This window comes from Oryzias latipes, chromosome 19, assembly GCF_053564925.1.
Source record: "Oryzias latipes strain Hd-rR chromosome 19, Olatipes_Hd-rR_3.1".
NCBI classification, from domain to species: Eukaryota; Metazoa; Chordata; class Actinopteri; order Beloniformes; family Adrianichthyidae; genus Oryzias; species Oryzias latipes.
The window spans coordinates 21,058,967-21,085,685 of NC_136255.1; the positions used below are offsets into that span (position 1 = coordinate 21,058,967).

A 26,719-nucleotide genomic window follows, 5' to 3' on the forward strand; every position below is an offset into this window, starting at 1 on the left:
TTGCGCGTGGAGATAAGGATACTGAACTGGCACGAGAATGATTACTGAGGGTGAATGGAATAATGCAAATAAATAACTTGAGGTCACTGAGGAGTTCTTCATGGTTTCTCCAGAGGATTACAGTAGAAATGGAACCTGATGGCTGGCAGTGAGTTTCAGGAATTTGAGTGATGTGACCTCATATGTGTGTTGATCATTATGAGGGGTTTTAATTAGGACCCTCTAATAAGAAATACTGGGATCAATATACAGTATGTAGCTGGTGATCAGACTGGAGGGGCGTGGTCGAGGACAGGGGAAGCGTGGGTAATAAGCGTTTTGGCTGGGGTGTAGTCAAGGACATACCAGAGTGGCAAGGACTTATGCTATATTCATATGTGCTAAACATATAGTGTTCAAACAGGACACGCAGGGAGGTGCCTCTTTTTCTTTTTTTATTGTTTACTAGCCTATTTTCGCCATCTACAGTTGAAAAGAGGCTTTGTGAGAAATGTTTAAGCATTGGAAGTTTGGCTTTTTCTTTCACAACTCTATTCCCATATGTAACAGACTTGGTGTCATAATTGCAGCCGGACACAAACCACAATTATTCATTTTTCCTCCATGATCAATTTTCATACAGTTGGCATGAACTAAAATGGACTCCATCTATAGACCACTACCATATTCAAGTTCCTGATTGGTCAAAGTTCACATTTGCCGCACATTTTGAATCTAAAACCTGAAAACAGTCGTAGAAACTTGAAACGTAAACGCAAGAGTTTTGATCATGGCTGTACAAAACTAGCATTGTTTATGTGCATGAATCCATTTGTTACACTTTGGCTGCAAGCAGTTTTATGACTAATAGAAATTCTGGCTGGAGGGAGAATATATGAAACAGTGGGAAGAAAAAGAAAAGACAAAAGGAAGATGAGGTGAGGAAGAAAAAAAAGTTACAAAGTATTATAAATACAAGTTTAACTAAAACCTTAGAGGGAATGTGGTGTAGCCTTTTTTTTATTCCGTGCTAAACTAAATATTGTAACTTATGTTTGTTAGGCAAAGGATAATACGTTTATGAATTTTACTTGTTTTTTTCTGGTGCGTTTTACTTGATGATGTTTCAAACAAAAGTGCAACATGGTTTCATTGTCAAAAGGTGAGAATTTAAAAATAAATAACTTTTGGGTAATTTTTATTCTAAAAACTTTATTGTAAATTGTGGATCAGAAATCATTTCTGCTGCAGCAATTAAACTGCTGACCTGTAAAAGAAGACAGAATACATTTTTTGAACACACAAATAAAAGCAGTTGCTGCAAAAAGTGTCATGATTATTATTTTAGTTAGAAAAGTGACAAATAAAATAGTTGTTAGTTGTAGTTTTATATAGATAATTAAAAGGGGACACAAGGCCTGTTAAACGTGAACACCTTCGTCATCCATGACAACATAATCTGCGTTTCCATTACACATATGCAAAAAGTTTATTTAAATTCTCGAAATGTTGAAGAAAACCCCCACAATTGCACTGTTTCCATTAAATCATAATTACACAATATAAGGGTTAAAAAATAACCTGTTAACATCGCAAAACTGTATATAGATACATTAGAAGCATAGATTTTTAGTTTTAATGAATATAATATGCTGTTACAGAAAATGCATTTGCAAGCAACATCTGCACAATATGCTAGTTTGAGTATACCACACTTTGTAGATTATTTAATCAAAAATGTTTAGTAAGTTTCTCATTCGTGCAAAAAAAAATGCATGAAAATGGAAACATGCAATCTTGCAGTCCATCAGGTGACTCTGCACCTCTGAGTGGGTCTTAGTGATCCTTAGTGAACTATACTTGGATTGGCTGAAAATGAAAGGATGTCGGTCCTTGGTGAGGTGTGCTGTAGGTGTCCCAGGAGCTCAAAGTTCAGGTGGGACTGCATTACGGATCAGCTTTAAGCCCCCCTTCTTGTTTGCTGTGATGGACAAGCTGACTGATCAGGTTAGACAGGAATCTCACAGGGAGCCAAGGTAAAGAAGGGATTTTAAGGACTTAAGGTCAAGAGTCCAGAGAGTGTGGAAAAGAGGTGAAGAGGCATGTGTGAGGAGGGCCGGGATAGAAAAAAAAAAGCTGTCAGGTGTGATGTGTGACAAAAGAGTGCCAGCAAGAGTAAAGCTGTGCAGGATGGTGAGAGCAGCAATGTTGTGAAGCACAGAGACACTGAGGAGAGGAAAAAAGGCAGAGCAGGAGGTAGCAGAGATAAGTGATGCTGATGTTCACTTTGAGAGTGACAAGCATGGATATGATTAGGAGGGAGTTCATCACCGAGACAGCACAGTTTAGATGGCTTAAAGAGGAAAGTCAGATTGAGATAGTTCAAACAAGTTCAGGACAGGAGTGTTGAATATTATTTGTAAAAGAGTGCCAATAAAACCAGATTACCAACAAACTCTTACCTGCCAGGTTAAAGATAATTATAGATATTAAAACATTGCGATCAAGTTTTGATCTATTTAAAAAAACGTTCCCAGTGTCTTTTTTTATTATTTATTATGACTATGTTGTTTTTTTGCCAAATAAAAAAAAATAATATCAATGTCACAACCATTTCAATAAAGTAATATTTAGAGAAACAGTTTAAATCTTAATTTAATATAAAATGGCATAAGAACATGTTAAAAATACCGAAACCACAACCGCTGATTGGTCAACGTTCGACCTGGTTTATCTTTCAATGGCCTCGTAGTTTGTACGTAAAGGCAGAAAATGGTCATAAAAACGTGCAAAAAGACACGAGAGCAAGAGTTTGTATGCAGAAGCACGAAATGTGCATCTATGTAGATTTTTCGTTATAAGTGGTTGCTTAAATACGTGTTGATGTGCATAGCTTAACTCTATTACAAGTGTTACTTCCATACATTACTTTTGTAATGAGTTAATCCCAATACTACTTTACCCTTCCTTTACTACTTCATCCTTCCTTTTATTGCTTGTTTCCTAGTTTCCATCTTGAGGAACTTGTCAAGGCTTCAAAGCCCTCTTTCTCAAGTTGTGTCACACCTGCCAAAGTGTAAATTAACGGAAAAGCAGACGAGAAGACAGGACTTTGAACCCGTTTCATGTTGTCTTCTTTTCATCACTTGAATGTCTGTAATTGAATGACCTCGAAACAGAAATGACTAGAGTCCACCTTGACTTCTTCTGTTTGTCCCATCTCCTTTCCTTATTGACGCAAGACCTCACAAGGAGGTTGATGCAATGATTACCGTACTTTTTAGACAATGACTTAGTTGACACGCCTGCAAGGCAGCCATATTCAGCTGACCTAATGTCCTGTAAAAATTCTAATAATGACTCCTTTCAACCCACGGTTTCGCCACTCAAATATTGTTGCCATTCTTTGGTCTTCCCAACGTCTCATTGAGTCCAGTCTTTGGTTTTTTCTCCTAATCTGTTGCTCCCCCCCCCCCCCCCTATTTCATTTTTTCCCATGCTTCATGGTCCTTTATTCTGACATTCTGTTGATACTTGCCAATTCCTGGTTCTGCCCCTGTGTCTTAACAGACGGGCCAATTTAATCAGGTACTGGAGGATTCAGTCACACATCTGTGAAAAGAGTCCCTTTATATTTCACGCTCGATATTATTAAATTACGTTCAATCATACAAGGTGTTGGCGTATTGCACTGTTCCTCTTTAGCAGTATGTTACGTCTTTCAATCATTCTTCAAGACAGAAGAACAAGAAGAAAAAAAAAAACGGAAAAACGCCAGAGGAGGCAAAGGGACAATACTCCTTTAAGGCATTCTATTTTCTATCCAATCTCTTACATAAAGAATCAATTTTATTAAATTTCCTTATTTATTTAGGATCAGTAGATCGCAGCAAAGTAGTTGAAATGGTTTCCATGGTAGCACAGAAGGCCTTGACCCAATTTTATGAGTGGCAGATCAGATATGAGATTCAGTGAGTGGATGTTTATGTTGTTGTATGCGAGCAGATGGTTGAGTGTACAGGGACAGGAAATATAAAGTAGTATGACCTTTTTCTTTCCCTTAGATCTAAATTTTCCAACTCAATAGCTTTTTTTGTGCACTTTCATGCATGGATTTAGTGACACATCTCATTTTTAGACCATTTCTTATAAGAGTTTGTTCATAAAATGTAAAAAAAACCCACCTAAACAATAGTTGCTTTCTTTTCTTTTCTTTTCTTTTCATTTATTTTCACATGTTTAGCAGCTTATTAAACGGCAAAAGCCCAATGGAATCTGTGAAGTTTTAGCATTTATCTCTCCATTTAGTGATATTTGCCTAAGCGCTAATATGTCTGATTATATCTGTAGAATAAAGGCCAACAGTGTGTATTATACCAAAGGAAGGACAGCCAAGGGTTTTAATGAATAATGCAGTTTGGAGGACTGATTAATTGGTCTCTTGTGAGCCAGAGTTGTACAAAGTCAAGTATGTAAAGTTTTAAAAGTTTTTTTTCATCCCTGCATATATATGAATATATATATATATATATATATATATATATACTTCCCGGTATTGTGTTTTGAGTTCACTTCAGCAAAATTAAAGTATGAGAAATTTCACATAGTTTTTATAAAAAAAAAAAAAAAAGGCACAGTAGGTGTTGTTTATGAATATTTATGGACCCTTTTTGCTCCAAGCTCCATTAATTTCTGACTTCGCCAATGTCAGGTTGCTGCAGCAAGTTCTCGTCAAAGCTTTTTCAGTAACCCTTAAAAAATGGAGGCAAGCTTCTGTATGAGAGTAAAATTTTAGTGGGAAATTATCTTAAAGGCCCAACTAAAGGGGCAACTTTGAATGGGTCAATTGATGAAATGTAGGGAGAAAAAAGTTTTTTACCTTGTGTTTCATACTTGAAAAACATCAAAGGGACTTTAAGGTGCATAAGTTGGAACTACTTAAGAAAAAATTACGTAGTCAAAAAACATCTCCGTGGACACGGTTGGGGCTCACTCCAGAACACCGGTGTTGTTTCCCCCCCTTTTTTGAGTGCCCTAATTCTATCCTACCAATCAATCCAGTCAAGGGGTTCGAATCCCTAAAGAAAGATAAACTTTTTTTAGCTTTTAAGTGTATTATAATGTTAATTCCTCACGGAAAAAAAAAAACCAAAGTGGTATTTTGATCCATTTACATATTTCTGAGAATTCCTCTAAAACACTGCACTCTGAGCACCAGCCCTTTCCAATCCACAAAAACAAGCAGGTCCTCACATTGTGATGTCACAAAGTGAGGAACAGCCACTTCCATGTGGAGTCTCCGCTGCGATCACCGCCCCCAGGCCAACACGCACACACACACTTTCTCTACGGAGCTAGCGGTGATCGGCTAAACACTTAGATTTTATATACACAACATCTACATTCATCTTTGCAAAAGTTCGGATGTTGTTTGCTTTCATTGGGCGAAACCCAGACATGCTGACAAGGCCGAATGTAGGTCATAAAATGGGCGGCAACCAGAAGGAGAGAAAGGAGGTGCCACAGAGATCGAGGCCTCTGACTTTCGGGTTATAAAATGAACTCTCGAAAATAACTAATATTTCATAAACAATCTTTCTTTAGTGTGCCAAAAGTAATATATTATGATATGTATGGATATATATTTTACTCTAAAGGCTTAAGAAAAACATGATAAAGGCCCTTTAGTCAATGTGTTTTTGAGTAAGACATGTATTTCCACTATCCAAAAGTTGCTTTGAAAAAGGGCATCTGGGAAAATCTGTTAAATTGTAAAAAGTTGTTTTTCTCCATGATTACAAAAATGTGCTTCACTTTCAACAAACTAATTACCAACGTTGTTGGATGTTTTTGACAGTATTTTGCCTTTTCCTCCCAGTCTTGTGAAATACTATTGTAATTTTTCATCTTGTTTTTATGCATTTTCATGTTGGCTGCACTTTCACAGATTTATTTTGAACTTGAAAGATTCTGGAAAATTGGCTTTTTAAAGACGTTCTGCAAATGGGTTGTGACAGAAAATAAAACTAAGCAAAACTCAAACATTCTTCGAATGCAGAGTCCTCTTCGTGGATCTTTGTCTACAGCAAATTTATCAGCAATTAAGTCAAAATCTCAAACTCTAATGTTTTAGACTTATACAAACAATACTCTGGTAATCACATTGCACCACATTGAGCCAAAATTAGTGAAAAACCATTACCCTTTACCCGGATTTAAATCTTCCAGTCCCTGAGCATATCAGGGTTCCCATGAAATCGCCCTTGAACTTACAAATATGTTTAGCACATCAATTCCACCGACCATCTGACAAAGTGCATGATCTCTGTTCTTTAGAGCAAGTGAAATGACAGTGTTTAGTTGCTCTGAAGAACAGAAATCCAAAGCTTGTGTGACCTAGATGAGTTAGAGCGTTCTCATTCATAAATGAAAAGAAATAAACAAACATATGAGGATAAAGTTGTATAAAATGTACATGGATGCCTCTCATTTTTAAAGTTTTTAATGGGCTGCCCCCCCCCCCTTTATTTAGACATTTAGGGCCCCACCAAGGGGCCCTAAGTGTCTAAGGTGCGGTTAAAATTGGCGGGTAGGGTGCTAGGAGGACATCTGCTGCTTGCTGGCAGTGATGTCCAAGCACCCCCCTTACCAAGGACCCTACATGTCTAAGGTGCAAATAGTCAGCCCCCCCGCCCCCTTGTTAGATTTTATAAGGAAAAAAACAAATGTTGGAATAGGCACCAGGGCTTTAACTCGAGGGGGCTGTAATGTTCAAAGGCGCAGGACTAAATTCAGCCAAACTGTGGTGTCAATCAGAGGCACAGAGTTATGGAATACGCTGCCACAGCACATTAGGAACTGTGAAAACTACCCTACCTTCCAAACAGCTCTTAAAAAATGGCTGAAAACAAACCAGTCCTGCAGACATTAGTTATTGTTGTTTTTCTGTGACTTTCTTGGACTTTTTTTAGACTTGCTTTTTATTGTAATAACGTTGTAAGTATTTATACCTCTAATATTGTGCTATTTTATTGTGTTGTTAATGTAATTGTTGAACTTTTTATCCTGCCCTAGGACAACGGATGAAATTTGGCTCCTGTGCTAACTCTGGCATATTTATGTTAAAGCAGCTGCTGAAACATTGTTTAATATGCACTGTCCTAATTCAAATAAATAAATAAATAAAAAATAAATAAATAAATTTTAAAAAAATTGAGAACAAGGCCTTACAATTAAAATAAAAAATTCAACAATTCAAAGTATGTTCAACGGCTGCATTTTATTTTTTACGTAGAGCCTGAAAACAGACTTAAAAATGTTCGTAGCCATGGATTAATGTGAGAGTTTTGAATGCAAAAGCCTGAAATATAATAAGAATGATACAGAAAAAAAATGGGAAAAGATGAAAAAAATACATAAAAACCAAGAAATATTGGAAAGGGAGTGAGACAAAGTAAAAGCCTTATATATAACCCTAGACCAAACTTATTAGTACAATAGTGCACCTACTATTTATTATAGTCCTATTCCCCTTCTAATGAGTACAAATGCAGATACCCATATACACACCTAGACATAGACGTTTTAGTGAAAGTGGCCACGTAACCCTTGTGCTATCCTAGGCACTTTAACATTGGGAGTTGGGTCATCTAGACCCACTAGACAGTGCACTGAACCTTTTTTCTTCAATGATTTGTGATCTTCACTGGTGTCCACGGATTACATGAAATCTTTCCACCTTTATCCACCTTTGTCATGGTAGGGAGAACACGTCAATGTAAGGGTGGGGACATCTAAGATAGCACAAGGGGTAAACACGTGATGCCGAAAGTGGTGTGAACATGGCTTTAAATATTAGATGCAATTTCAGTGCACTTCCATCACAGATGGCCATGTGTTTAGTTATTTTCTTACACTTCTTTTAGGGGTTTGTTGGCAGGTCTTCATTTACTTTATTTGTAGAGGCGGGTTTTACAGCAATAGGTAAAGCAGCAGAAAACAGGGGATAAAGTCATCATCCTGTGTACATTTTCTTACTCATTCAGGCTCACTTCTTTGATTGCTTCTGACTTTGGTCACAAGCCTTTAAACAATTACTGGGTCTACAGTAAATTCACGAACATGATGGCAAACAGAGGACATCCTTTTGTTCTATTTATTAATAAATGTGACGCCGACCGTACCTGCTTGGTCTGTTGCGGCATGGAAGCAGAAGTGAATCCATTTATTTTCCCTCCGAAGTTGCTTCTGGGGATGTTGCATATATACACATATATTTTTCTTCTCTTTTGTTCCAGGAACACTGCTGGTGGAGAACATGCAAATAAATGGTGTGGCCGAGGGTCCGAATCGAACGATCTCCCTGTCGCTAAAGGAAAACAACGACTACTGGGTGATTCTCGACCCTTCCAAACAGGCACTTTACCTGAACAGCACCGGACGGGTTCTGGACAGAGACGTAAGCCAGCCTGATAACTCTGTTTTGGCCCCCACTGTAGTTAATGAGTACAGAACATTTGCAGACCTTTCCAAGTTTCAATGTTGTGTAATGTGGCTGATCATATTCACTGTACATAATTGGCTCAGATAAAAGGCCACACACCTGTCTAAAATTGATCTGAAAGTGGATGGTGTGCATCAGTGTTGCACATCTCCATTAGCCTCTCTGCACTCCTATCATCCTTGGCAGTACAAAAGTCTCAAGAGCCCCTACATGAGCTTCTTTGTGTTAATTATCTTAATTAGCAGCATTTGTTAAGACATGGATTGTAAAGAAGCTCTAAGAGGCTCCCATACAGTCCACTCTGTGTCCTTGTTTGCTCACTCTTGCTTTCTTAAGAGTTCATCTTGGTTACTTATATTGTATTTTAAATGTTCTCTCTAACTCCACTTCACTTTATGGTTAATGAGCATAATGTTCGTCAGAGTTTGTAGCTGTGTCTATTTTCTTCTACCATAACTAGAACTTCCTGAACTGAGTCAACTCACAGCTGCACATGTAGGCTGTCATCTAAACACAGTTGAGACAATTTAGCAACATTAGAGTGGACTGAATTGACTTGGATTATGACAATTGGGAAATATTCGGAATAAACCTTTTAAATAGCTTTGAGCTAGTCTTGAACTAGTGTAAATAATGTAACTTTTTTTTCTTTTTTTTTGTATGACTCCTTAAAGACCCACTCTAATGAAAATCATGTTTTTAACATGTTTTTATATTGAAGACATATACGAAGGAAAATAAGATTAAACTGCCTCATTGTGAATTATGAGCAGACAAAACAGTTGGAAAAAGCTTGTAATTGTTACATAAAGTCTACAATGAGCAACAAGTTCCCTGCTCTGCTCCATTGTGATGCATCCATTTGATGACAACTGGATTTATGTACATCTTTGTTTTTCTCGTCCAAGATGAAATCTGGTTCACAATTTGGCGGCTGGATAGCTCTGATCTTGCTCATCATTTTTGTTGCACCGCTAATGTTATGTTGGGGTTATAAGTGGATGTAAACTAGTGGGAGAATATGTAAACATAGCCATGATGGGAAGTGAGGCTTACCAACCGTTCTGCCCAATTCTCAGAGTTACATTTCGGATGAACTAACAATATTAGATTATTATTTTCAACATTAAATCAAACTAAAATAAGTGTACAAAAGTACAAAGGACTTTACTGGTCCCTTGGAAATATCTCATGCGCTTGCCAGTAATAAATACACCCAGTCATCGCAACATGTGCTGTGGTTGATTTTTTATTTAGTTCAATTGGATAAGGACTGCTGAAAAATGTTTAACCTTTATTTTGTTCTTCCTTTACTCCTAAAACTTAAACCTCTGTGGTGATAGTAGTTCCTTGTTTGGTGATGTTGCCCAAAACATGGAAACAAGGAAAAATGCAGAAGTAAACCTAGCTTTTTTTGACTCACACTTCATTGATATATTGCAATCTGTTTTTATCCTGGATAACCCACTTGCAGTATCACAGTAGGGAGTTGCACCAGGGTTCACTTGCAGAGGAAAACGATTACAACCTTAAGGGCTTTTGGAAACTCCATTAATCCTGTTGAATCTGTTGCAATCTAGAAACTAGTGAGGTACAACTGTAAGAATTTTGATTTAATTTATTGTAATGATGAGATGTGAAATCCACATCTCTGTAAAAAAAAAAAGATTGAAAACCCAAATAATCCTAATTGGCACTCAAGAGTGAAAAAGAAGATATTTTCCAGAAAATGTCATAAACATGATTACTCATATTTTTTTATTTAAAGGTATATGTATTAATAGATTTGAATCTGATCTAAAATTAGAATATTGCTTAAATGGATATTTCATGACCGTTTCTTGTTTGGTGAAAATTAAGATGTTTTTTTTTCTTTATATCTGGTAAATATCAGGCATTTTGACTCATACTGAATAGTAGGGTATATAAATGTTTTTTTCTGCACAGTTCTTTTGTAAATGTAATCTTTTATTTTGCAGCCTCCATCATACATTCACTCCATTGTGGTCCAGGTTCAGTGTACCAACGAACTGATTGGCACTGTGATTTTACACGAAGTCCGTATTGTCGTTCGGGACCGCAACGACAATACGCCCCATTTCCAGCAGCCAAGATATTATGTCTCCATTAGTGAGGTAAGACACAGATGTAACAAGCAGAACCATGCAGAGGTTTTTTATACATGTTTACAGCTAAGGAATTTATTAAAAATGTTGTGCTCCCTTGCAGCTAAATTATTTTCCCCCTTTGAAATTTATGGTTCTTACTGACTGCTGTATATTATTGTGGGAAACTAATTAGCTTGAACTGGCGGAGGAAAAAAAAGCGCTAAAATAACATTTTGAGAGAGTTTGGATGCTTTTTTTTTTTTTTTTTTAAATAACATTTGTCTTTTTGTAGCCAAACAAGTTGAGAAGTGATGCAAAAGTTTTTGGCCAGTCATGGTAAGCCTGTCGTCCTATGGCTTTCAGAATATATCTTCAAAATGACACTCCTACAGTTAGTGTGTATTCTGGTTTCTGAGGAAGAAAAAAAATCACCCAGAGGCAGTTCATGCTTAAGCTGGACAAGGATTGCTTGCAGCTTGCTGCCAGCACAGACCCAAGGAGACCTAGCTGAATATATCATTATACAGTCTTTGGCAGCCTGTCTAACTCAATCTGTCCTTTCAACTACATTTTTTTTCCCTCTCACACTTATTCCTCTGTTTTCACAGCATCGCTATGCACCCCCCCCCCCACTCGAACTTAACGCCCCCTCATAAATCCCAGCTCCTCATTTTTTTCACCTTTCCTCCACATCCCCACCTTTCCTCTGCCGCTCTAACTATGTCTGTTTTTTCTTCCTTCTTATACCGCATCAATCTGTAGTGAAATCTTTCCCTCCATTCACTAACAATATCTACTGTACAATTTAGAAAGTGCGAAGGGTGTTTTCTGTCAAGCCATAGTCAATTAACTTATTTTTATGGTAAAAAAAAAAAACGTGAAGAAGTGCTTGTAGTTATTCAGACCTGTGCGATAATATCACACCACAAACAGATTTATTCAGATTTATACGGCTTTTCTCAGACAGCTTCCTTTTCCGCTTCCAAACATCTACCGGTAATTCCCCCCCCGAATCCAGGCTTTTTTTAGTCTGTTGTTGCTGATAATTACATGACAAGCATACCAAGGTTTCGTTCTTTGTTTGCAGCAGAGTTCAGGTGAATTTTCACACCTGTTTTAAGTGATATATTGAAGGGAACAAAATCTGGTGTTGTGCAAACAGCGTCCTGCCAAAACACTTATATTACATTCAGGGATGGAACACACGTTTAAGAACTCTGTTTAGTAGATTTTGTTCACACTGGACTGTTGCTACCTGATACTAGCATATATACAGTGGGAAAGAAAATTAGCACGAAGTGTCGAAGCGGTGCAAATCTGGTGAATCTTGCTCCAGACTTTTTCTTTCACAGCTCTATTCTGATAAATGAAAGAGTTGTTGTAGTATAATTCTAGCCGGGCACAAACCGCAATTAGTAATGCTTCCTCCATGATCAATTTTCAAACAGTTGCGTGAATAAAAAAGGACGCTACCCTTAGGTCACTGCAAAATCCGAGTCCCTGATTGGTCAAAGTTCTATCTGGTTTAACTTTCAAAGGCTGGCATTTTGTATGTAGAGCCGGAAAACAGTTGTAGAAACCTTCACAGAAACTTGCATAGAAACTTGCAAGTAAACTTGCGTAGCAACGTGTGAACGCATGAGTTATGAACGTATGTGTTTACATAGACTATGGGTTTTAAAATACAGGCCTCCAGGGCCAGTGTCCTTCAAGTTTTCTAACCAACCTACCATTGAAGCTCCTTATTGGCTAGACACACCTGATCTTGGTAATCAACAGCAGATAAGGAAGGATTTCTGGAAAACCAGCTGGGAGCCAGCCCTCGAGGCCTGGAGTTTGACACCCTTGACATAGTCTTTTCATTGGAAGGGGCCTCTTGAATGGCGCTGTCCATGGTGGTGTGAACGAAGCTTTACAGTGGACAAACTGAACTACCTGTAACAGGATTTCAATCCTCATCTCCATGAGAAGAAAATCGTGTTTATGACTTAAACATGAAACTGTTGTCTTCTTTGTTACCTTAAATGTCATGTATATAGAATGTTGCAACAGGTCTCTTAAAACGAAGTTTAAAATTGAGTTTTAAAAAATCTGTGCAGTCTGTATTCGCTTTTGTGAATCTACCTTCGTACTTCGTAACATCTCAGTAACTTCAAGCATACTTGGGTAACATCATAGCTTTCTAATTACTCAACAAGTTATATAGTTTTCCCTAACCTTATAACAACCATATTACAAATTTTCATGTGTGCTTAAAGCACTAATGCTTCATCGATATATTTATAGCCGAAGACTGGAGAAGAATGGGCATTATGCTCAAGCAAATGTAGGAAGCCCTCACTGCAGGTCCAAGCTCTACATGCTTCTCTGCTTGAAATGGTAGCACATATCCGATTCACGCAACAATGATTCCTGCTTGAAAGCATTGCAGCTGTTCTGATTTTTGACCAAGATGGATCATTATGGGAAGCTGCTTTTCTTATGGTTTGGAGCAGGCCCTTACCTAAAGTGTAGCAGTCTGGATGCTTAAGCACAGAAATGCAAGGCTTCCAAATTCGGGGATCTAGTTTGGGGAGATCAGTTTTATTCCAGTATGACTGAGCCCCCCACACAAAGCCAGGTTTAAAAGGACATGCTTGGATAGGATATGTGTGGAAGACCTTGACCAGTTCACACACAGCTTTTACCTTAATCCTATTGAGCACATTTGGAAAGAGTTGGAAAAGAGATTATGAGGCAAGGTCCTCCAGTGCCTGGCGACTGAAAAGGCTTATTATAAGGAACAATTCTTAAAACCCCACTCTAATCATCTTTTGATCTAGCTTAAAAGTCTTCCCAGTCTAGGAATATGCTGTTTTTAACTAAGAATCACAAAACCTGTGTCTTTTCAAGGTCATTTCCTCTACGACGGAGTTTTAGGGCCACGGTGAGGAAAAAAAATTCTGGCCAACATGACGAGATTAAAGTCGTCATGTCGACTTTAATCTCGTCATGACGAGAAAAAACTCGACACAAAGTTTCGAGAAAAAACTCGTCTTGTCGAGATAAAAGTCGAAATAAAGTTTCGAGATTAAAGTCGCAATGTTGCGCGAGAGAAGTGAAGCTGAGTCTTTCAGGAGTATTCAGTGTTATGGCTAATGTTAGTGAGCTAGTGGCTTTGTACTTCAGAGTTTACGACAGAGTTTTATGGCCACCAAAAACTCGTAAATTTACGGGAAAAAATTCATAGATTAAAAAGGAGAAAACACCGAAATTGTCTGTTTATCGGAGCCTAGCTTGAAGATGAAATATGTGGTGCCTTTTGTGAAGCTTTTATTTCCGGATTATAGGTTTAAAACAAAGAGATTCTGAACCTTTTGGCGATTCAAAATCAGATTATTGTCAGTGGAGCAGTCTTTCCGGGGTTCAGTGTCGGTAAAACGGAGTGTCATTTGTAAAATAAGGAGCTCAGAGACACTTTTGGGTGTAGAGGACCGCTGCAGCCTTTATTCTCCTTTTCATTCACATAACCTGAAGTTCATCTGTCACATTACGTCATGAATCTGTCATCCGATCATCAATGCGGAAGTAAACGGTGTTACATACGCCTCCTGCAGATGAAGCGACCCGTTTGATCATTAAAAAACAAAGATGAATGAAAATAGTCCTATATATTAGCATTACAACGTTGAAAAAGGCAAAAAGTGCTCCTCCTCCTCATACGGAAGCATCACACAAACATAGAGATCTGGTCTTTGTTGGAGGAAGAAAGGATTCAAGCAAACAGCTGCAGGGACACCCGATGACGGCTTCATCGGGCTGCAGTGATCCTGCAAACCAACCATCAATAAATAAAACTTTAATGAATTGTAAATCAATCAAATGAGCTTCTTGATATTTGGAACGTTATCAATAAACATTCAGCTCACCTGTTCAACTGAGTTTAGTCGGTCTGCTCTGCTGCTGCACGGCGTTCACCTGCTGCTCTGCATGCTCACTTCCACAATAATTTTGTAAATTTACGAGTTTTTTTCTCTCGCGCGCAACATTGCGACTTTAATCTAGAAACTTAATTTCGACTTTTATCTCGACAAGACGAGTTTTTTCTCGAAACTTTGTGTTGAGTTTTTTCTCGTCATGACGAGATTAAAGTCGACATGACGACTTTAATCTCGCCACGTTGGCCAGAATTTTTTTTCCTCACCGTGGCCCTAAAACTCCGTCGTATTTCCTGCAGAGCGGCAGTTCTTTAAAATTTGCCTCTGAGTTGGGGGCGGGGCTGTTGCCACGGAGCAACCTCGTCCACAATCCCTACCCATTGCTGAGTTAGGAGCAGGGGGCTTATGGCCCACCTGGCGTATTTTCTACTTCTCAAACAAGCTCTTTTTCAAACAGTTTTTTTTTCCTTCTTCGATTCACAACAATTTTGATAAAGAAATACCACATTTATCGGACTATAAGTCACTCCGGTGTAAAAGTTGCAAACGCAAAAAATGCAAAATAGAGAAAAAAAATCATGTATAAGTCACGGTGGAGTATAAGTCACACTTTTGGAAGAAATGTATTTTAACAAAAACAGGATATTATAATATTGTAACAGATAACAATAGAAGACCAAGTATGGCCACGCTTCACTACCATAACCTTATTTAGCCTTGTGAGTCATAAATTGAATAAGTTCAATCCATTTTCAATTTAGTTTTATTTAAATAGCCCAATAATACACCACAGTTGTCTCAACGGGCTTCACAATTGTTAATAAAAGATCAAAGAAAATCAGTTATAAAATACAATAGCTGAATGGTAAACTAAACTAAACAAAATAAACTGGGCATTCCTGCCCTTAGAAACTCCTACTCGGTAAGGAAAAACTCCTAAAACCAAAAAACAGATTCCAGGGGGGAAAAAAGAAGAAATCTCAGGGATGTCCACATGAAGGAGGGATCCTCTCCCAGGAAGGACAGGCGATGTACTGGAACTCTTAGAGAAGAATTAACTCATCTACAGGAACTCTACAACTACATGTTTGATTAGTGTGGGGAATGGGCTTCATCCAGATGGAACTGGGGGATGAGATGAGCCAGAGGCGAGGTCCACGGCCAAGGACAGGAGCAATCTGGAATCACTCCCACTTCCCTCCGGGAGAGCGGGAAAGAGGGACAACACATGATTGCATTGCAAAAAACAGAGGCATGGAAAAGTAAATGCTTAAGATGATGATCAAGAATAGAGGAGAGGAATATTGACTGAGAATAGAGGACGTAATAAGTGTCTAGTTTATTTGTGCAACATATGGACAACTACTCAGGTAACCATAGTATAAAGAACATTCTAACAAGTCAACTAAACTCTTTATATCACTTTAAATCACTACATCATTGAGTTCTTCATCGTCTGTGTCACTTTTGAACAACTTTTGAATTAAACTTTTTTTTTAATAAATCATACAAAAGTCGCACCCCTGGCCAAACTATGCAAGAAAATGTGACTTATACTCCAAAAAATATGGTTCTCGGAAATATAATATTTAATTTTTTTGGTTTGTTTTCCATAATCAGAAAAATGCCTCAAGAATTTATTAAAAACACCAAAAGAACGATTTTTATCTGAGTTTTTGTTGTTAAATTTCATATTAGATATTTTTTGGTCATTGGTCAGTGATGATTATTTGAATCTAAAGTCACTAATTTTGGTTGAGATTCGATATAAAGATGTATTTAAGTCTTTTGGTTTCGCCAAACTAAGTTTTATTTTTATTTAAAAGACAAATGAACACATTTGTTTCTATTTTGATCTGTCTTGAGTGGCAACACTGAATCATGGCTGCACCTTTTAACCATTGCTATCATTAGTTTTGACACGTACATGTTTGGAACTATGAGGATTCAGGTCATCAACGATTCTTCTTTAATCACATGGGTCGATCCATTTATTTGTTTAAAAAAGACTAGAAAAATAAATCCCTTCAATGCTCTGTGTGTTACATTTCAAGTGCAACTTAAAAGTGACTGTTTGTAGCTGATAATCCCTCACCCCATTTTGAACACAAGAAATTTAATAATGTCCGACATTTTCTCTCTGCTTTGTAAAACAGTAGGAGCCGAGTACAGCTGTTGAAGTACCATGCATGTGAATTTTTCATTGAATTCTTTCTTCATCTGTGCCTATGCCGACAGAAATTGCGGGGGGAAAAAATTCGATTGAAGCTTTTTCTTTTTTAAGTGTATATCATTGTGGTTTTATCTCTTGCTGGCCTATTTGCTAAAATTGTACGACTGTGCTTTATTTGCAGCTCACTCCTGTAGGAACAACCATCTTCTCTGGTTTTTCTGGAAACAACGGAGCAACAGACATTGATGATGGTCCCAATGGTCAGATAGAGTACACTATCCAGTACAACCCCAAAGACCCAGTGAGTTAATTATCTGTCTCTTGCTTAATTCAGGCAGTATAAAGACCTCATTACTACAGCTGAGAAGTAATCAGATTTCAGGATGAAATAAACCAACGGCAGCAAAAGTTTGACTCTATAAAGGTTTTGTTCATCCATCTTTATTGCATAAATGAAAATTAACCTTTAGGCAAAGTGAGTCACGTATATTTAAAATAGAAATTTAGCATTTGTGTACTTTGGTTTGAAGTTCCTTCAAAATAAAAGAATGTGTTTAAAGAAAATCTTCAAAAACAAAGCTGTACAAATCTTGACTATAGTTTCAACTGGATTTTTATAGACTCTGCCATAGGTCTAAATAAATGAACTCTCCTTGTGTGCAATGCAAACCGAGGAAAAGCCTGTATGATTTGACAAGTATATATTGAAGAATGCTGTAGAGATCATTTCTTATCCTGTAGCTAGTTTAATTTCCCTGGAAATATTGTGAAAGAAAGAGAGTATTTTATTTATGGGCATAAGTGTTTGCATAATGAGGCACCAATTCCCCATCTTTCTTCTTACATAAATTTAAACTGGCCTAAAAAAAAGATAGTGTGCATTCATAATTGCAATTTATTTGAAATAGCGAATGCTTTCCTTTATAGGTTAATAAAACTTTGCATTGAACGATTCACACCTTGTCGTATGTCTGTTTTTTTTTTTTTTTTTTTCTGAGCTTTATAGACAAGACTGTTAAGCTAAATAATTGCAAACATTGTGTTTAAAATTATATGACACAAACTATGTTTTTTATGCCCAAACCACTTTTCTGGCATTTTATTTTCTTTGTGTTGCTCATTTTTTCTGTATGTTTTTCAGACAGCCAACAGAACATTTGACATTCCACTAACATTATTCGGGTCTGTAGTACTCCGAGAAAGACTCAACTATGAGGACATAACACGATACCTGGTTATCATACAGGCAAACGTAAGTTTTTCTCTTCCTCTTTTACTTTTTTTTTTCAATCTCTGGGTATTTGTTTGCTTGATTTGTCAATAAACAAAACATAAAGATCAAAACTGTACACATACATGTTTTAGATTTAGGTGATGTTTGACCTTATTAATGCTCCCTTGAATAAAACCTTAAATTAATTTTAGAACAGCCTTGTAGAAAGATAAGTTGAATTTTTGACTATTTAATGGAGAATCTTATGAAAATAAAAACTACGGTAGTTTGAGTAGAAAACGTTATTACAAATTTATTGCAAAACATTATACACCTTAATTTGATTTTGAATAAATGCACAACATATTTCATTAGTATGATAATTACAGTCACAAATATTTTTTTGCTCTTTATTTTTGGTTAAACTGAATGAAAATGTGAACTTTTGTCTCATTTGGCAAATGTCAAACATTGTCATAGCACTTTAATGCAGACACCACCCCTCCAAACGTTACAGGAAGCTCATTAAATATGTCCTGTGAATTGGCTTAAATCCACCAACATAGAACTACTGGATGCAGACATTAAAGGATGTGAATTATATGGAAAATATCACAACTGATGATGGACATTTTGATAAGAATTGTGTCTCATCATACCTGGCAGAATATAAATAAAACTCTCGTAATGTGACATTTAACTCATTCCTATGTGGGACAAGATGGAAGGGTTCGTTTAGTGAAAAGGTAAAAAGATTACTTTCATTGTATTCTTCTGATTAAATGGAGATAAACAGATGGTTCATCCAATTACTTTTCCTCCATTAACCTAATTGGGTTAATCTTGTCAGACAATTGGCTTTTGTTGAGATTCAACAGTCAGTGTGCAAGACTCCCCTAACAATATCGCAAGTTATTCATTGACTCAAAGAAAATTAATTGGCATCTATGAGGAGCAAATATTGCACAACAAACAGAATTTAAGCCAGAATACATTTTAGTCGTCAGTAAAAGCAAAAAAGTTACAAAGAAAGTTTCTTTTTTGCTAAAAAAGAGCTCGTTAAATCCATGTACAGTACTTCCGTTGCAGGTTTTTCAAGAGAATAATTGATGAAAGTGCATTCAGGATGCCTTTAGTCAAGATGCTCTGGCTCAGTCGATAATTTCTTCATTGTCAGATTATTTTTGAGCATGTGATGACTTTGTGGATTCATAAACATATAAAGACATGAATGAAAAAATATGTTTTTATATCACCCATTGTGTTTTATTCACAGAGAACAAAGATTTTTATTGATGCTTGTTTCTTGACTTCTCTGTGCCAGGAGTCCAGTGTGGGGACTGTAAATACACATAATGAACTACTCAATACTAAATTAATCATTTGCATTCTAGAAGATGAGTGATTCATTCTAGTCAGGTTTATTTAACTGCAGTTAAAATGACTGTTAAAGTTGTGGTGAGTGTTTATAATATTCTACTCTTGCAATTCAACTATCTTTGAAATTTTGCTTGTGGTTAAAAAAGTGTAGAATGAATTTCAAAAGATTTTGTCAGTATTAAAAATAACAAATCTTGCAGAACTTATCAAATAAAGAGATTTCCCCCTAAAAAGCTACATTTTGGTGACTAAAAATAAAGATAAATGGCAATGTTTCACATCAAGGATTGCATTGTTCAAAATCCCCAAAAATTGCTCTTTATCCTTGTCCAGGACCGAGCCCCTTATCCAAGCGACCGCCTTACAGCCACCACTACCCTTACAGTAGACATCCTGGATGGAGACGACCTGGGCCCCATGTTTCTGCCCTGTACACTCGTAGGAAACACCCGTGACTGTAATCCCATCACTTACAAGGCCAATGTACTTGAAGTGACTGAGCCGGTAAGTGTAAAGCTCATTCTTGATCAAACATCTTTTTGACATGTGTATTTATTAGTTTGTACTTATCTCAAGCAGCTGCTTTAGGTAGTTTTTTTAATTCCTTGTCAGTGTTGCATATATTCATTAACTTGCATCATGCAGAAAGGTTTATTAATAATATTTTCCCTGCAAACTGTCTAACTTACTTCAAACAGTCATTATCTTTGGAATCTAAGAACAGAATTTGGTTATTTTGTAGATGACACACTTCTTTTCGGTTGCTTTTACAGCTTTGAACCTCAAAGCTAAAAAAAAAGTTGATTTTGGGTCAGGATCTCAGTTTACGGGGCTGCATGGTGGCGCAGTGGTTAGCGATTTTGCCTCACAGCAAGAAGGCCCTGGCTCAAGTCCTGGCTGGGGGACCTGAAACAGAACATAAATGGGAGACCTTTCTGTGCGGAGTTTGCAAGCGTGCATGCGTGGGCTTTCTCTGGGGACTCCGGCTTCCTCCCACCATCCAAAAACATGCTTCATAGGTTAAGTGGTCACTCTAAATTGTCCATAGGTGTGAGTGTGCATGGGTGTGTGATATGTGACCCTGCGACACACTGGTGACCTGTCCAGGATGTCCCCTGCCTTCGCCCATAAGTGGCCCGGGATAGGCTCCAGCAGCCCAGTGACCCCGAAAGGGACAAACGGAAGAAGATGAATGAATGATCTTAGTTTACCTGACAAGAATCTAAGCTAAATCAATAATCCACCAGTAGGCTAAAAAGAGTTAGCTGAGGTTCTTGGACTAAAAGGTCAAGTTTTCTTAAAAAGAAAATATCTCTCAGGTATCATAGGAAAGCATTGATGTACAACTGGAAGAGAAAGAAAAATGATGCGGGAGAGGATAGAACCAACTCTGACTCTTCTCCAACTAAAAAATAAATTGGTAAACTTCTACTAATTTGAAATATTCCTACATGTCAAGATATAAAATGACTTTTCTTTTGTGTGTAAAATTGCATTATACCATGGTCCGGGTGAATACTCGATTCTGATTGGCTGCTGGGTATGCGTTAAAACCTGATAACCGCACGGTGAAAAAAGAAGTTCCGGTCGGCTAGTTTAAATGATTTGTATCACTGCGCCGGCTTCTGTAAAACAACCTTTTGCTTCATCATCTGGGCAAAAACAAGCGGTAAGCGATTAACTTTCCCTCTGAATTGATGCTTTATTCAACCCATCGGGACGATCAGCATATATATATCGCCGAATCTTGACTGCAGCGGTGGTGCTACGCGACGCGGACTATATGTTATATATATGTACTATATGTTACGTGACACGTAACATATAGTACGCTGTTTATGAGAAAAGTGATCCAAATCGGAAAAAAAACAAGAATTAAGGACTAAAACCTGGTTAATATGTATTGCTTTGGTAAGTGACCATGGTATAAGCGGGTTAATGGTCTTCGAAGTGTGCGGTTACTACTTTTTAACGCACTTCGCGGAAGCAACCGTCCGACGCGAAGGCTTCCACTTCGTCAGCCATTAACCCTTACGTAATGCATCGCTCGGTCTTTCTGGTCCATTCTGTTTATGAGTGGCCCTTCAAAAAGGTTCTGGCTTCTCACATTTAATTGTTATCACCAACTAAAAGGAAAAAAAAAAACTTTTATAATCAAGACAAATCTGCTTCTTCTCAACAAACAGCAGTGCATCTACCCCACCCACACACGCATACTTAACAAGAACTTGTAAATGATCAGAGTTGCAGGTCCATTCATGCTACCTAAGAAAAATAAAGAATTGTTGATATAATTATTTTTCTGGATTTATTAACAAATGGTTGCAGCAAGAACACAAGGCAGGCGAGCACTTTTAAAAGCTCAGATGGGGTCAAAATGTTCATGATCATTTGATCTCCATCTCATCTTTTTAATTGTTATGCACCCAAACCTGGTCTTTGAGGTCCACCATCCTCCTTGTTTTGCAGGTATTCCTGCTCTTCTTGTTGCACCATTAGCGGTGCTGGTGGCTCCATGTGTCAAGTAGTCAAGCGGTAGCTGTAACTGCAGCGTCAAAGCTAACCAAAACACAAATCCATACAGTGTTTGTCATGCAATCAAACTGAGCCTGTAAGCACTTTTGGACAGGCACAGCCCCAGAGAGCCCATCCATGAATCAGGCCAACCCAGGACAGACACTACAGTATAGTTTCAGTTTCGCATTACATCAAAAGTTGGCTAAAAAAATTTCACGAAATGCGCAAGCAATAATAAAAACTACAGAAACTACTTCAGCATCAGTGAGGGAAGTGCAGCCGAGAGCCACAGGGATGAGGGTATCAGCTCCGCCTCTCCATTATGCTGTTTCAGAGTGCTGTTTTGGCAACAACAGCGCAGGTCCAGATGACCTTGGAGTTGATAGACCCCAGCAACTAAGCTGTGAAAATTATCCAGCTCAGTGTTTTCTGGAAAGAAACACTCGAATTCATTAAACAGATCCTGCTGAGAATATGAAGTCAAAAGTGATGCTGCATTCAGGGAGACAATTCATCACAATTTGATCTCAGTAATAATTTGAGAAGCCTCCACTTTTACTTTTTTATTTACATTGAAAGTCCATTCTTTTGATCCATTATCCCAATGGTCTTGTAATTGTGATTATACGTTTTATAGGACTGTTCATTAGAAATTTGCCTCAGAGTTGTGGGATGGAACTGTTGGCACGAAGTAAGGCTGCCCTTACTTCCCATCATCCTTTTGTGTACACTCTTTCCCGCTGGACTCTCACAAACCCAACACGATGACATAAAAACAAGTTAACCCATCGATCAAAACTCCTCTGGAGCCAGATCTGAGTAGGACAGACAAAATCAGTCTCCCATTGAAAGAACCAAATTCACCAACTTCAGTAAAAAAAAATACATAAATTATAATAATGATAAGTTTTTGTAAAGGTCGAAAGCAATATATTGTTGTTTTTTTTCCCCTTGCAGTACAAAGAAATATTGTGTTTGCGATGTTTCCTTTAGCCTTCAAACACACATTCACTTGCCAGTTTTGCTCTTTGGAGGCTCATCATGTGCAGACGCTTATCTTTTATGAGCATGGATATTTGAGGACATGTAAACTGTATTCACTGAAGCAAGGCACCTGAGAGCTCAATGCTTTGATTTCAACTAAACAGTGTTTACAAGAAGCCTTTGAAAAGTCCGAGTTGGCATAAAAATGTGAATATGTAAAATTAAAGGGAAATGTTCTCATGTTTGCTGATGTTTAAAGAGACTTTTGTATGGACACTTTCACATCATTTGAATCCTGCATGGCAAACCTGGAAAAAGGGGAATCATGAACATTTTATTAGAGTAACATGGCATAAAGCAAAACTTAACAGAAAAATCACTATTGCAGACTCCAAGTAAATAATTTCACTTGATTGTTACCATGACGGAAGATTTTCCAATCTCTTCAGCGCACCTTGCAGAGATGAAAAGAGAGGAGGCTTCTTGAATATCTTAAAGTCGGGCAAACTGGAGTACCTTTTCCCCTTTTTATGGACACTATTGCCATGGAGATATACAGCTGCTTGTAGTACACTTTCTATAATACAAATTATGTAATATTTGTCTACTTTAAAATGAAGCTTAAATTTTTTTTTTTTTTTTGTCAGAGACCGAGCTCATGCATTGCTGATTGCTAACCATCTGTTTTTAATTTTTCAATTAGTCAGAATAACACACAGGGACACTTGTTCCTGATCTTTTATTCTTTAGCTGTTTTGAAGATTTCTTGCAATCTAACCTTCCTCTTCCTCACCTAGTAACATAGCTTGTATGTAGTTTCTTAGTTTAAAAACCAGAGTAAACTCAGCACATCCAAACTTTTCTGTGGGGATGGTAGAATACATTTTACGTGTGTTTTTTTTTAATTTATTGATTTATTTTTTATCTTTGTTTTAGACTCAAATACTAAAACTTTGAAATCAGAACTAATAAAGTTGAGAAAAGAACTTGTGAAAAACTGTTGGGCGAAACTAACTTTCTTATTGAAGCATGGCTAAAAACCAAAGTAAATGGAGCCAGCTGAGCACTGGTTATTGCACGAGAAAGGGAAAGTCCTACATACCAATAGGAAATCTTTTTTTGTATTTATGGTGTTTATATTTACCTAAGTGTGTTTTTTGTCAGTCAGAAAACCAGTCAACCAGCTTTATTTTTAAAGTACTTATAATAAAAACTAGCCAAAGTGCTGTACAAGTACGTAAAATATAACAAAAAAAAATAAACAAGTGCTAAACAAAAAAGTAACAGAGAAAAATCTAAAGTTAAAATGTAACAAGCTGGCCTATTGATTTTGAGGAAAACCTTGAGGGGAAAAAAAAGAAGAATTCACCCATTCAATTCACCGACATTCACCCATTTAAAAACCAGAAGTGGAATCTTAAAAACAATTTTAAATGTGCTATCTGTATTTTTCTTTCATTTATGCACAGTCATAGGTTAAAAACTATTATTTGTCTGCACTCATAAAAGCTTTTTAGTAAGTTTATCACAAATCTACATATGTGACCAATCACAGCAGGTATTCAGCTTTAAAAGGCTGTGGTCACATCGCACTCTGCTGTGCGCGGTCAAGCGGCTACTTCCAATGAGAAGTCTATGTAGACACGTGTATCAATTTTTTAAGGGTCTAGTTCCGTTTTTGAATGCATGTCACATGTGTTCGTAGCTTAAGGTGTTGTGAGCGCCATAAAATTTGCGTCATTTTCAATACAATAATTCATTTTCCTGGACTGCACAGCATTTTTGTTCCATTGTCCCAGAGACTGAATTTGTTTGTCATTTTTGTGAAACACTTCCAGAATAACACGACTTCTATCTGCACTCCCTTTCACCAGTCTCTGACATCCCCAGGAATGACAATTGTCTAAATTATCATTTTTTTTGCCCAAAAAAAAGGTAATTGAATGTCAGAGAGGTTGTGTAGCCCAGAGCATGTATCAGTCTAATTCATATAATTTTATTTTGACTTAACTGTCCCAGTTGTTTCTAAATTGTCCCTAGAGAGGATTCCTTTTCGTAGCCCTTGTGAAAGAGTGAAACCACTCCACCAAAAACATTGGTGAATTATTGCAAAGCCAACATGGCTGTTGAGCAATTTATGTGGATAGTTATTGCAGCAGCAATAATTGTTTTTTCTCAATCAGTCGTGGTAGAGTACCATCAATTGGTCCTTCTCTTGGAAGAAGCATTTTCATCGATTTTATTGACCAACAGAAAGCCGAATGGATTTGGAGGCAGTGTTATTTAGGACACGGGTAGAAATGAAAAAGACAGCAACAAGCTGCTATTTCTGTGTGATACAAGAAAGATGGGAAAGTGAAGTGAAGTGAGGAATGAGTGAAGAGCAGAGTGAAAGTAATTGAATAGTTTGATTCCCAATCACACTGATAAAATGTGAAAGCTCCAAAGCTCTAGAGGCTAACATCACTGCAGCTTGGTCACCGACAAACGCACAGATATACACACACATGCACATCAAAACGCTGCCGACAAGTCGGAGTCAGCTGGTCCATTGAAAAGGTTGGATCCTTTGAATTTGTAGCAGCAGAAGAAGCTGATTCAGCTTTCACAACCCATTTCTAATGAAGCGGGGCGGCCCCACCTGTCTGTCAGCACTGGTCTACCTTCAACTAGGGTTGCCGCGATCGATCTGATTCATTTGATTTTAAGAATCTGCCGATACCGTGTCCTGATGTGATACTTTTGTAACACATCAAAAAATATCTAATTTATTAAACGGATCCAGGTTGTCCCCCTTTTTTGATCGGTTAACCTTATTTAATGATCATTTGGCACTTTAACAGAGCATTTATGTGAAGTAGCTAGAACAATCAACAAAAAATTGCGCAAGTATAAACTAGTAAAAATAGGTGACAAGTATTGTAACATGTAAGTAAGCTACAGTCACCATGTAGGTTTTGTAACCGTGGTGTAAGTATTTTCAGAACTATTCAAATGTCCATTAAAAATTCTTAAAAGTTCAATGACTTGTTGTTGTAGCATGAATTTGATGGTGAGTAATTGTCACGTTCAGCTCATAGTCTCTTCAACTTCAACTTCAACTTTATTTATATAGCGCTTTTCATGCTACAGAGCACCTAAAAAAATAAGATAAAAATATAGTAGTTAAAATAATAAACAGTAAAAATAATAAAAATAATAATAAAAATAAATAAAAATAATATAATAAAAATAAATGAATTAATAAACACACAAAAACCCAACACATACACATTCCACCATTAAAATCAAAAGAAATAAAATTAGTTGTTAAAATTTTATAAAATCAAATAAAAACATGTGGAAAAGTAAAAAGACGAGTTTTAATTTTTTTCTTAAAAACCTCCACAGTGGCTGTTGCCCTCATGTTCTCAGGCTGTTCCACAGCCGAGGCCCACAGTGCTGAAAGGAGGCCTCGCCGTGGGTTTTAGTTCTGACCTTTGGGACCACCAGCAGACCTGCACCTGTGGACCTGGGGGCTCTGGGAGGGTCATAGACTAAAAGTAAATCTGATAAAAATGAGGGTCCAGTTCCATGTAAACTTTTATAAACTAATAAAAGAACCTTTTAATATCGATCCTAAAGCTGACTGGGAGCCAGTGCAAAGACTTAAAACTTGGAGTAATGTGCCCCCTTTTTCTGGTTCTAGTTCAAAGGTGTGCAGCCGAATTTTGAACAAGCTGCAGCCGGTTGATAGTATTTCTCTTAACACCAGAAAGAAGAGCATTACAATAATCTATCCTAGATGTTATAAAAGCATGGATTAATATTTCAGGCAGCACTGGCTTGTCTCGAAAGGCCATCATCATGGTAGACGCACAGGCGGAGTCTCAGGACTTGGGTTTAGCTCAAACTTTATTTTCTATTCTCTTCCATCAGTTCACATTCGTGCCCCAAGCTCTAACC

At 37.3% G+C, this 26,719-nt stretch overlaps 1 protein-coding gene across 9 annotated transcripts in view; it reads left to right on the top strand.

Moving 5' to 3' along the window:
• The window catches only part of LOC101164350 (protocadherin-15), a 231,851-nt gene that overhangs the window by 61,665 nt on the left and 143,467 nt on the right, over positions 1 to 26,719 (top strand). For all 9 annotated transcript variants that reach the window (XR_013651529.1, XM_020711888.3, XM_078937477.1 and 6 more), the window contains 5 exons: positions 8,277 to 8,437; positions 10,462 to 10,617; positions 16,862 to 16,981; positions 17,822 to 17,932; positions 19,607 to 19,777. Coding sequence is in view for 8 of the 9 variants with exons in the window: in XM_020711888.3 (XP_020567547.1) it covers positions 8,277 to 8,437; positions 10,462 to 10,617; positions 16,862 to 16,981; positions 17,822 to 17,932; positions 19,607 to 19,777 (719 nt within the window). In the remaining variant the exon portion in view is untranslated. The remainder of the gene's footprint in view (positions 1 to 8,276; positions 8,438 to 10,461; positions 10,618 to 16,861; positions 16,982 to 17,821; positions 17,933 to 19,606; positions 19,778 to 26,719) is intronic.